General features: G+C 44.8%; 1 protein-coding gene across 3 annotated transcripts in view; it reads left to right on the forward strand.

Annotated features, from left to right (window-relative positions):
- LOC119450314 (sodium- and chloride-dependent glycine transporter 1) overlaps nucleotides 1-13291 on the forward strand; it is a 122902-nt gene that overhangs the window by 58756 nt on the left and 50855 nt on the right. The window contains exon 1 of one of the 3 annotated variants that reach the window (XM_037713740.2): nucleotides 737-1525. The exons of the other annotated variants lie outside the window; for them this stretch is intronic. Within the exon in view, the coding sequence (XP_037569668.1) occupies nucleotides 1433-1525 (93 nt within the window). The 5' untranslated portion in view covers nucleotides 737-1432. Of the gene's footprint in view, nucleotides 1-736; nucleotides 1526-13291 lie in introns of those variants that run through there. 3 annotated transcript variants of the gene reach the window in all.

The following is a 13291-nucleotide window of genomic DNA, read 5'->3' on the forward strand; positions in this document are numbered from 1 at the left end:
GCGCATACATAAAACAACGGGGAAGAGCTTTCTCCTCTCTCACAGCGAAAACTGAATGACTAAGTAGTAGTAGTAGTAGTAGTAGTAGTAGTACAGTAGTAGTAGTAGAAATAATAACGTGCACGATGACGACGATGACGACGACGACGACGATGATGATGATGATGATGAAGTAGAAGGAGTCCCTACTTAAATATCTGTCTCGACGTGCTGTATGCTGACAACGTTACACTTAAGGGAAAAAGAAAGAAAAACTCACTTTTGGCTTTTCGCTAATTTCCACTAAATCCAGATCACGTCACCGCTTTTCCCGTATCCTCTCCCACGAAGTTCCTGTCATGGCGCGCGATTCAAGCTACACAGGTTGCTGTCTCCGAACGACATTCTGAACGGGCGACTTATAGTCACGCCTCATTTTTCACGCCGACTGCCGTCTTCCCGACTGTTCCGTCATCCCAACAGCACTCAGCGGTCAATTAGTGGAAAGAAGGAAAAAAAGCAGATTTCACTTTTTCACCCTCGGGCGCCGCACGAACGTATTGATTTACACTCCAACGCCGATGCAGGTCCCGGGTGAGCCAAATGAGAACGAAATAGAAGAAAAGAAATAGAGAGAGCGCGCGATAGATAAAGAAACAATCTACAAGACACGCTCGGCCTACATGTTGGTGTATGTATCCCCAGCGCATCATTGATCGAGCCGTGACGTCGTCGGGCCCCTCCCCCCCCCCGCGTCCTCGGCGGCGGGCGCATGCGCGGTTCCGGCCACCGGAAGCGACCGTGGCGGATCTCAGGTTCTTCGTTTGTTGTGGGCCGCCGCAGCCGCTGCGCTCCGCGTGACGACGTCGCCTGCCGCCACAACTGCTGGCCCGCACGGGACGCCCTCCGGCATCGAAAGTTCATGTGGTGCGCGATGTGAGGACGCGACGCGGAGCTTTCCTGGAAGACGGAGAAACGGGTGAAGAAGAAGAGGAAGAAGAAGGAAGAAAAGGAAAGTGAAGAAGAAAGAATCATTGGTCTCATTTCGCGTTGATGATCGCGCGTGAAACGGCGGCAGCGTCCCCACTACCGCCACCAGCAGCAGAAGCATCGACTCCGCACGCGGAGCGTACCACACTACGCGGTCGGCCGAAGCGACACGCGAGCGAGGATTTTCGCCGCCGCCGCTGCCGCGGAGGCGATGCTTGGCTTCGCCGTGCTAGAGCCCACTAAGCCTAGGAGTCGCGGTGGAAACTTCGCTGCAGCAGGGTACGTGTGCGCGCTATCGTCGCCGTTAAGCCTAATGTGAGTTCGAGTTTTTTTTCGGCGCACGCTTGTTTCTTTCTTTACCTCTGCTCTTCAATTTGTTGCTTGCGCCACCGCCGAACTCGCGCCGAGAGCTGGGCCTGTCCCGTCTGGGGAAGAGGCAACGAAGTAAAGGAAAGAGCTCACGATGGACAACCCGAACGCAAACTTCGACGATGATAGCCTGTCTGAGGAAGAGGCTGGCGAGACGATCAGGCTGCGACCCTTTCTCGACTGGAGGGTAAGACGGCGATTTTTTTTTATTTCCTTTTTATAATGCAATGACGTTTGTAATCGATGTTAAGATGTCGGACAACGAGAGATGTTTAACGTAGCTCAGGAACACTGCAAGTAACCTTGCTTCTGGTGCCGCGCACGCTTCTGTCACTGAGACAGTCTACAGTGGTGCGTCATTCAACGGTATTTCAGGACTATATTTAAAATATACCCTAGTGATACATCGGTATGATACTCGAGCAAATCGTTCATCAAGCAGTCAAAGTATTCGGTATTAACCACGATCTATTTGTCTGTACTTGCACGAAGGTTAGAATAACGCGACAGTTCGAACGGAGCACATTTTTGTTTCCCCACGTGGTCGTGACTGGCGTTGGCCTAAATCTAGTGACGACCTCATGGGAGGTGCTAATGAAGTTCGGATCATTTCCAGCCTCACCACTCTTTTCTTTTTTCTTTTTCTTTCTTCTTTCCTCTTACGTGTCATCAAGCGTGTTCGACCTACTCGCCGCTGAAGCCTACAACAACGAAGGAGCCCTGGCGAATGAAAATTCAGTCTTGCTTTTACGTGCTACGACGCCGCATTGCTTTAAAAGCCGTTCTTGCAAGTCAGAAATACTTTACTTCCTTATTACAAAATGACATCTTCTTTGAAATGACCTCTAAAGTACGGCGTAATTGTAAAGGATCACGTACGAAAAGTTATATTCATTGGTATCAGTGTGTGGGTTGTTCTTTGACGGTGCAATCATTCTTCAGTTCGCTTGGACCATTCTTCGCTTATGCGAAAACTGTGAATACATGAATGTAGAATTTATATTACCTTCCCTAGAAACACGTAATGCCCGTAATTCTCGTTGTGTTCTTAAACATGCTGTTCAAAAGCAGCTGTTCGTGATCACAATCCAGAATGAGCTGTGCAGCTGTTCTATCATGGTTTATATTTTTATGTTCTCTACTTTCCTTTGCCGAGTTATGAGTGCTTGAGGCAAAATGAATGCATAAGCAAATAATGTTTACGCATCGCCGTCATTGCTTCCGCCACTGCTTCTATACAGTCATAGTGTTGGTGTTTGCGCTTCCGTAGCATTGTTGCCTGGATTGATAAGAAACATACTACAGGTTGTTTCCAACCGAAGTGCGAAGCATTCACAGCAACAAGTAGCGCAGTATCACTCGCAGTAAAAAAATATATTTGGAGCAGTTTTTTTTTTTTCAGGAGGAACGAATATTCACGCCCTGGCACGTAAAGAATCTGCCCAACAACGAATCTTGGGTGTAATTTTCTTCCCGAATAGGCCGAGTCGTGTTGCGGGTTATCTAAATCTAAGTAGAGTTGGTGCGGTGGCCACCTCGAGGACAGAGTATTTCCGGTGAGCTTGACACAGTGCAGAGGGTGTAAAATGCAGAGAAGCAAAAGTCTGATCCAGCGCCGTCCAAAGCCCAACACAGCACACGTCGGGAGGTATCCTGAATCATGTATGGCTTTACTAATGCTAACGAAAAACAAGCACTAAATTTTATTCAGAGAATCTCTTGTAACTATCAGCTTGTTTGATGTAAAAACGCGACCTGTACGTTATGTTCACATGCGTGTTTCGCGACATGGCTAGGTTGCAAAAAAAAAAAGTTGAAAAAAAAAAAGAAATGGGGAGGAACTGCTCACTTATTACGAGCTGTAACCTGATTCAAGCAGTGATGCTTCCAGTTGCTGCGTCACTGGATTCGAATAGATGCAGAAATTTGACAAGACGAAAAAGACTCGTGAAAGTAGGCACATGTAGATGGTTTAACGTTGACGTCACCGTGGTCGCCATCTTGGGATGCTAACGCGTAGAGACGCTGTAGAAACAAGAAAGATGACGGCGCAACCGACACGTCCAGCACCGAGCGACAAATCGATAGCAGTGACCATCCGGCGAAAAACGGTCACCGTTACAAAGCGAAACAATATACGTGTCATAATGTAGTGTACTGACGTAATAGTGGCCACCATGTTTGGGGACTAGCCCGATGAGAAGTTCTATTCGGGGCGTCACGTGAAAACTAATATATATATATATATATATATATATATATATATATATATATATATAAGATTGCCAACTACGTAGCAGTTTGGCGCGTGGTGGTCGTGTCCAGCAGCAGAGCAGGGCGGCAAGTCAAGAGAGCGAATCCAACTGTCGGAACAAATCCGCTGTCCTCTTCGACAGCCGGCAAACGGACACTAAACGTTTTCAATGAACGCGTAAAATACAGATAAGCTCATTAACTGCTATCGCATCCGCAACAAGGGAACGCATTATGTTACTATATACTTCGCGAGAACAAGCCCTAGTTCGTTTATATTACGCCGAAGTGGTCCTCTTGCCGCAATCATATGAGCAAAGTATATGAAAGTTGCCCAGTGCGGGCTTCATGGTAGTAAAGCTGTTACCTAATGAACAACTTCTGCTGTGAGTATATGCGGGAAAAGCAGGCGTTCTTTGGTAATTCTGCTTTTTGTTCGGATACTACAACAACCATGCGCGACGTTTGGATTCGAAAGTACAGAGAAATCACCGAATTCACTATATTTAGCTGACAAAAAAAAAACTTTTTGTTCGCCACATACGCGTTGCTCCGGTGTCCCGTAAAGCACGTTGCCCCTACATTGCACCAGGACGTCAAACTCCATCAATCAATACACCCTCATTAGTTTGTAAATTTGCGTTCCAACAGATTAGCGACGCTTCGCATTTTTTAAAACGTGAAAATTACGTGAGGCCTTTATAACAAAAATGCACGTGCGTATTATCTAGAATCTGCGAGACATGTGACAGTCTACGAGAACGTGGATGAAAATGTATTCGTGTTGTTATAAGCATCGCTTGGCTAATACGCTACTATCAACACGACTGTTCTCTCGTACCAGGCTTCGAAATGTGGTCACGCCGTGACAAGGAGAACGTAAAGAAGCGCCTCCTTGCTTATAGGTCGACGCGCTGTGGCGAGCAGCCAGGCGGAGTGACGCGTGGCATATGAATCTGTTTTTAAAATAGAAAATATCCGAGGAACAGGTGCCGCGCGCCACTGCTGACGGAGACAGGGAAGCGTTCAACTTTAACCTCATCGCTAACAGCTTGCTTCACTATCCGTTATGGAAAGACGGGAGATGGGTCAACTTCCCGGCTATTAATGGCAGGTCGCTTGACCATTAAAATGCCATGGACGTCAGGGAGAGGGGCGTTATACTACTATTTGGCTTCTGGAGGTTGTTTCAAGGTGATTGTATAAAATGAATATGAGAGTAATAAACACGTATTAAAAAGTAAATAAAAGACAACCTCTGTGGTGCTTCTGGCGAAAATGAAACGGATTCATTAGCTGGTGCAAATTATCCCAAATGTCGTACTTGTTAAATTAGAGAGAGAGAGAGAGAGGCAAAGGAAAGGCCAGGGAAGATAACCAGAGATTATCTTCGGTTGGCTACCCTGTGTAACAGGGGGAGGGGCACAGGGATGCGAGAGATGAAAGAAACGGAATACCAAAAGAAAAGAAAAACAAAACGCAAACACACATACATAATACAGAAGTGTTTCTGTGGGCGCTGTCACACAGCCTGCGAAGACGGTTCATAGTGTTACGCAGTGTCAACGTCCCACTAAAACATTATGCGTCACACAGTGTACAGTAGTCACAATTTGTCCTAAAGTCCGGTGTCTTTTAAATGCCGCAGCAGTGCCTTCATAGCGGCTCGCGCTGATGTTCGTGCAGGCCAGACTTTCACTACGCCTATGTGCGTAAATCACAACTGTTCTCATTGCCCACGAACAAGCAGAAACATGATTTAGAGCAACAACATGTTAGTTTATTTCTTTTCACATGACATTACGAACTGAGAATCGATTGCAAAGAAGACATTGACATAAAGAACAACACGGAAAAACAGGAGCAGCGTTTACTTAAAGCCCAGTTCTTTTCCAGAACAAAGGACGCTTATATAGGCGGTGCATTATGTGCACGTTAAAGAACCCCAGGCAGTGAAAATTAATCCGGAGTCCCCCACTACTGCGTGCCTCATAATCAAATCGTGGTTTTGGCACGTAAAGCCCCAGATTTAAAATTTTTTATATGTGTAGGCGCGTGAACCTAACCAAACCTGACGTCATAAATTTATAAAGTTACAAAAATAAAAATGCGTACTCGTCTTCTTTTTTAACTATGTATTGCACTGTTGGAGCACCTCATTGACCAAGCAGTATTCAGGAGTAAGCATTCGAAGGCCTATAAAATGCATTATAGTTGGAGCAGTAGAAGTTTATTTGACATTCGACCTGGAAATCTTTCGAAATGTGGCATCAATTTGTATTAAATGTGATTTGTTACGTATAAAAAGTTGAAGGCACATTTATTTCGTTCTCCTTATTGTTTTTCGAAACTCCTTGACGTAACATGACGCCGTCAGGAAGCTAACGGTCCAAGGCGGGTGTCTCGAAAGATTTTTTTACATAAGTGCTTCCCGCGATCGTGTTATGATGGCGGTGGTTATTAATCTAATCGCTATCGTGATTGGGGGCACCGGAACTGTACCCAATAAGGAAGTGCTCTTGTGTAAGCGAAATTCTACAATTAAGAGCCCAGCACATTACTTTTTTGTTTCAGTCAGATTACCTGACAAACTCGTTGCCTGCTACCACTTTGCAGTTTCTTTAAAATAACGTGCATGCAACTATGCAGTCAATTTTGTTTCAGTCAATGGTTTCAAGCGACTAAAGAAGCGCTAGAACAAAATCGAAAATGATGAAGACAAGAAAGCATACCGCTTATACAATAAGAAAGTGAATGAATCATCGAGCACCAACAATAAATAACCATACCATAAGCGTGTTCTTTTTCCTTTTTTTTTTTTTTTTTGCTCAGTAGGATAGTCAACTAATTCTATGCTAATGAGCCCACGACTTCAAAGGAATCACCTTTCTCTCTGCTCATCATTGTCCTGACACTGTGTTCGTAAACTGAACCGTCCGAAATGTATACCACGGCATCCCTACTCTCTTCTGGTTAAAAGAAGTTAACGCGAACTCATAAGGTGGCAAAACAAAGTTACACTTTGTACTAGCTGTACTACTTCCAGCGTCGAAGCCATGCAGCTGATCTTTTCGTAATACAAGAACTGGCCGAGATTTATTGGACAGAAAATCGTGACACGCTCGCAACACGTTCGCAACGCACTTCCTCAATGCACAACTATCATAAAGAGGCGAGAGAAACACGATTACGAGACATTGCCTTAAGGGCACGTTCGCTCGGTTGTCGCAGCAGCCAGATGCAAAGAGTCTGAGAAGTGCTTCGTGTCGCAACGCCGAACGGCGATATTTCTTTTATGTATCCACTCTCGGTGAAACGGGCGACGTTTTTCTTCCTGGCAAATCAGTTCTGTGGAAGCCCTCAATGTAGAGGAAGGTTTGTGAAAGGGTTAAAATGTGTATTTTTCTTCCTGCTTGAACAGGTGGCCTTCGATTTCAGCACGTCTCGGTTGAATCCTTTCAGCGGGGTCCTTTCGCTTTCAACTTCCTCGTGGCGTTACAAATGCTGCGAAGTCCTACACGTAATCGAACGTTACGTACTTGATGTAGAAGTATTCTGCTTCAAAGCTTGTTTCCCTTCTTTTTTTTTTTCTATGGGGTTTTTGCTTATGTAAGAAAAAGCTTGCAACGTAGCGAGAAAACTAGGAAGCCCAGTAGCGGATTTCTCATGGTGTCACGTTCACGCAAATGTGATTCTTTGTTTATTAGACAAGAAATATAGTTCTCTAACTAATATCTGCTCATTCTCACACTTAGGAAGGTGCAGGTAATACCCACGCAGAATATTACTGTGTGTCCAAATATGGCCATGTTAATCTTGGATGGATAAATTACGCCGCATAGTAAATAAATGTTTTATTATTGAGAATCACTCATTAGCAAGAGCCGCAACGAAAAAGAAACAAAGATATCGGACAAAAATATCCGACTTGCAGAATCAATATCGAAGTTTCTTCAGGCCTAAATGGCTATGTCGCTACATATATACCTTTGGAAACGGTCGTCAGTGCCCAGTCTTGCTCTTTAAAAAACGTTTACACCATTTGGGGTGTATCTTGTCCTCGAACAATAACCGCCATCAGCCTTTCTTGCGCTTCTTATCTTTAAATCTCGGTGCTCACTACTTTTATGTTGAGAACGCTATGTCACGTTGATGGCGCGCGTACCGTACGTGGCCTGGAATTATCAGACACGTAGCCGCTAAAGAAAGCAAAAGCACGCGAGACAGAGGGCGATTATTTTATCGGGACAAGATATGCCCCAAAGGGTGTAATTTATTGTATAGCGTAGCCACAAGGCACCGACAAAAAATAGTACATGCGTTCCATAGCGGCTTCGTCGCAATACGTTTGTGTTGTCACTTCGTAGTGTTAGCTTCATCTTCATCTCTCATCTCACGTAAGCAAACGCAAGTAAACGTTCCACCACATTTGCCCCTAAACTACACAAAATTCAAGCGCATCAGCTTTTGTTTATCCTTGTCCTTGAATTTTTTAAAGGACGTCCAAGTTTCAACAGCGTGCAGGTCATGATGTACTTACATTATAACCCGGAACTGGCGTTACATAACGTAAACATATTTATTCTAGTGTTCCATCATTGCTGTTAGAAAGCTCATACGCCAACCACATTATACACCAATGGTGGGCAACATAATTTGTTACACAGAATCGTGCATTGTCTTGCTTACTTTTCATTGCCGCTCGCAAAAACAACAAAGTTATGGAAGAACTGCATGCAATTACACCGACAGCCTTACATTCATGTCGTTGTGGAATATAAAAAGGAAAAGAGGCTGACACATGTGCTTATAAAGCAGCAATATTATTTTCTGTCCCTATCTCTCGTAAAGCCAAAGGGCGTTACGTAACTACATTTTTGCAAGCGACATGAACTTATTACCTATAGTCAGAGCTGAAGTAGCAATGACAAAAAAATAAAAAAATAAAAATGAAGTACCCGATTTGTCGCAACGCACGCGCCCACTTACTGCCTCGTTAAATCCGTGCAGCCTTGTATGAGATTGGATGTGAAAGCTTCTGAGCGTCATGATCAAACACGAGAGATGGAAGAACATGATGTGCACTTCGTGCTGTAACGTCCTTTTTCCTTCGTCTATGTCGCGCTAAGTCTTTCACGTCTCTGCCCATGCATGAACTTTGTAGACAGCGCGCATTACTTTCTTTTTTACTTTTTCATCCTCCTCGAACACAACAACAATCATCCTTTACAATTCAGTTGTTATGGTTAACTGGTCTCTTACGAACATGGAAAACTACTGCCTTGATCACATGGCACGGGCACATGCTTCCAGCCGAGAAGCGCGACATTGTCGCCGTCATACCGTCCATACACTGCGCGTCCCATCGTCTTAAGAAAATAGGACAACGCTAGGACGTTCAAGTCGTTTTCAGCGCTCCTAACAAGATGTCTCAGTTGGCGAGAAGGACCTGCCCTGTTAAGAAAAGCAGGAACCATTGTTCCGTTAAGCACAGAACACAGTTCGTGGATTGCGTACACAGAGTGTCGTTTACAGAAGTTCCTCGTGGTGCGTGCTACGTGGGCCAGATGGCAAAATGCCTCAATGAGTGCTTGCGGGAGCACGCTAATAATGTGTGAAATGTAAAGGAGGACTTTCTTCCTCTGCATGCCAGCACGTGCGCATGTGCCCCACATTTCCAGCGAACCACAGTGATTTGTGAATGTAAGGTTTAACAGAGGCTTCTAATCAGTGAGGCAGCTCAGATGACTAGGGGAAAATGCGCCTGCGTGAACAAAGTGTCGGTTGCGTTATCCAGTAAAGAACTCTGATGCTTGGAAGTTGGAAGCATGCGCATTGTGCGTCTCTGATTATCTAAGCTTTCACTCTTTAGCTTCTTGGATTTTGTTGATTCTTTTTCTTTCTCGTTGCAAATTGGTTTCATGCAAATCTTTCCGCGCATGTGTACATAGTCGCATTCCCCTCAATAAATATCGTCAGTTGGAAGTCAGCGCTTGTGCTGTCTGGTTGCTTTTTGTCCCCGGGTTCTTTCGTGCTGTTTAGTATCACTTATGATTAGATCGTGGTTTTAGCGCTTAAAATCTCAGAGAGAGAGAGACAGAATGAACTTTATTTTATCATTTGAGCCGGTTGTTCTTTTTGTATAATTTGAGCCCGAGGTGGGCGACCTCATAGTTATGGAGGTCTAGGGCCCTGTCCTGTAAGCATGGCACTGTCCACCAGGCGTTGGTGGTCCTTAAGGTCCGCGAACGCCCACCGATCCTCTCACTGTGCTTTGGTCGCGGCTGTGCCCGCTCTTGATTGGATGCTATGCACTTGCAAAAGGGGAAATGTGGCAACGAGGAGATAAGAAAGGGTCGGTGAGATCAAGAGTTTCCATGTGATTCTTTTTTACACACCTAATCTTGATATGACAGCTCATTTCTACTGCAAGGGATGTCACTCGCATTGTTTACGCCAATAAAATAAGATCACGCTGACTTCAGGCTATGTCTAGTGACAAGTTCTATGCTCCGGTTATACACGCAATTACGAGGAAGCAGCCACTCTTTCGTGTAATAAAAAGGCCGAAATATACGCCGTGCAATGAAACCGTCATTATAATCTACGGTGCCCGATGTCTCCTGCATTTTTTTTTCAGGAACCTACTTTCAAAAGCTGACACGTTTGTTAATGTAGCAGATAGAGATTTTCTATCTGCACACACAGTGAAGTGCACGTCTTTCAGAATGCGGCACACTAATTAATACACATACTTGCATGTTTTCTTCGGTGTACTTCGATTACTTCGTTTGCTCGTAATGTTAAGACGCGTTACTTTAGCACGCGATTAAATGAACATTTTCTGTCCACATAGTAGCACTAATGGAAATCTTTCAATCATGGCAGCGTAGCTTTACACGAATGCATTTTCACACGCTTCCTTTTCTCTATGAAAGTCTGAATCCAATGTGTTGTTTTTGTTACCATCACTACGGAACAAAAGCAAAATTCTCGAGTGCAGACAGAGAGATAGAAAGCGACTGCTTGTAAACATATCGGTCCCACCTTTTTATTTAATATTTATAGTAGAACACGCCCTATACGAGACAAGGACACAGACATGTACATCCTAGTCAAACACTACGTGTGAAACACTACATATATTTTAACATGACTACAACACACTTGTGATAACTCAAGTGGAAGAAGTTCAGCCATATACAACCATATCCTCCCAATGTTTATTAACTGCAGATTTTGTAGATCTGCGCCCTCTATTTTGGACCATTGGAGACCTCCTTAGAATTGTTCTGCGCTGGTGCATTTGGCCTTGCCATTTTTCCCTAGAAAAACCAGAAAATTGGTATTTTTAACGACTGCAAAAAAAAAGATAATAATAAATACAAGATCATATTCAAAACCCTAAACATACATGAAAAATACCAATAATTTAGATCAGAGAGTTATCTCTTAAAAGGAGGTTTCTTATGCCCACACTAAACGACGACCCCTTTTAAGTACACTTTGAACGGAGTTCGAATGTTTCGAACTATTAACAGAGTGAGTTTTCAGAAATTCACCGAGTATAAATGTCGATTCATCAAACGGTACTTGGCCATCCACCTCAAAGTAGCATGAAGCTACACATAAAACTATTGGGGTTCGAAGGGAAGAAATTATTTGCGAGAAATCGTTGGAAAAAAGAAACCACCTAGCCTATCAACTTCGGAACACACGACCAAACGGTGCAAGCTACGGTACCAGGTTTCCTGTCCTATACTAATTTTTCTTTAAACGGGAACCTTTATTTCTCAGCAACCAATGCGAGTTTCCTTCGAAATTTGACTATACAAGTTATAGAGTGAAATAAGGGGGTGAAAGGCAAAAAGCTTAACTAGAAGGACTGTTGACAACTTGGCTCTGCGTAAAGAAGAAAAGGATAAAAAAAATAAGGAGACAAGAAACGTTGTGAAGAAGAAAAAAAAAGTCTGTCACACGTGGGGAGGCTCTTGAGGACGATTAGTCTTTCGCGCTGTCTCGGTGCTTTAAAATACAAGCAGGCAAAAAAAAACGCACTAGTGCCTTTAAAAACACTCTGGCTGACGTCGACTGGCACCAGGGTCCAAAGATACTGCTTCTCCAAAGGGGACGCTTGTCAAGCGAATCGGAGAGCGCTATTCTTTGCGGTCAAAAACTTCACACAAGCAAGTTTCAGTGCCATTTCCAATAAGAAAGTAATGGGTATTCGTTAGTACTATGCTTGAAGCCATAGATGACACATGAGAGCTACGTCACGACGAGGTAAGCCACGCGAAAGGCGGAGCTTTAGGTTTAGAGCCAGGGGTTAAAGGCGAAGGTGAACTGGGACTTTCCCGGCAACATTCAAAGGTCTTATTTTCGATACCGCTGTCGACGATACCTCTTTCTATGCCCTTTGCTTCGTTCAACCGACTTATACATAAGCGGCACCACGAAGCACGACACTCACCCCTCTGTGACCTAAAAATTGTGGCGTGAAATGAAGTTGCAGTTTTACTTCCCTTTTCACTAGCTGATTCCGATTCGCTGTTTGCGCAGCTCGTGATTGGACGCATAGTCACTTCAGCAGCAGGGGCGAGACAGACCGATTTAGCATGCGGATGATATGCCAACCAAATTCCCATGCCTCACATAACGGCTACTTTCGCGTAGAATCGATCATGAGCGAATCGAAGCGACGCTCGTCACTATGGTGAGGCATCACGCAGACTCTACGTTGCGCGAAGTGAGAGGACATCCCCGAAATTTGTCCATCGAAGACCATACAGCTCCAGGTAACATGTGACAGCTGAGCATCGCGTAACAGGGGTCCGCTAGTCAGACTGCGGCGTCGGCGACCACAAACGTCCGCTGCGAACGGGGGGGAATCTCCGATGTCGTGAGAGCGGGAACACCCCGCGCTGTGAAACAGTAAACAGCGAGTCACGAGGTGTAACGTGGAGCACACCGTCTGTGGAAACGGCACGGCCCGCACTATCGCATTTCTATCCGGCCGGTGAACTGATATGTGGGACATAACAGCACCAGCGGCGGCAGCGTAGGCCGCGTCAGCTGAATGCCGCCGCAGCTCCATGCAACGCTTGTCTAGACGTCTGCTAGGTGCACCAAAGACGCAAATTCTGGTTTGTACCCATCGGTCGGCAATGTCATGCGCGTCACATTTCGTCAGATCCCCGAAGCCAACCAGGTCTAGGCTAGGCATGCCCTAGAACTGAACATTAAACAACCTTTCCTTTTAATTTTTTTTTTTTTTTTTTTTGGGGGGGGGGGGGCTGTAACGAGCTCCTTTTCGAACTTCCTTGTGCGAAGCACATGTTTGGGTTCATGTGGCCAAACAACGCGTCAAACATTTGTGGGCAGTTTCGAAGTGATGGAACTGGCGGAGGTGAAAAAAAAAACACACGTTACTGAATTGACATAGGTATTGTCATTTTCTTTTGAAATTCGCCTCCACAACTGTTACTTTCTGACCTGGCAAATGTAATCACAACTTGCTGAACACCACGAGCGCGAAAGAAAACTTCGATGCTGCGGTATAGTTCTCATAAATTCACGCCGTTACGGTTGAGGACGGAGTTGTCAACCGGAGTAGCACAGGGTAGCCAGCCGGATATTTACACTAGCTGACCTGCATTTCTATCCCTCTTTTTATTTTTATTTTCCTCGTGCTGAATGTTGC

This window comes from Dermacentor silvarum, chromosome 4 (assembly GCF_013339745.2).
Source record: "Dermacentor silvarum isolate Dsil-2018 chromosome 4, BIME_Dsil_1.4, whole genome shotgun sequence".
Lineage (NCBI taxonomy): Eukaryota > Metazoa > Arthropoda > Arachnida > Ixodida > Ixodidae > Dermacentor > Dermacentor silvarum.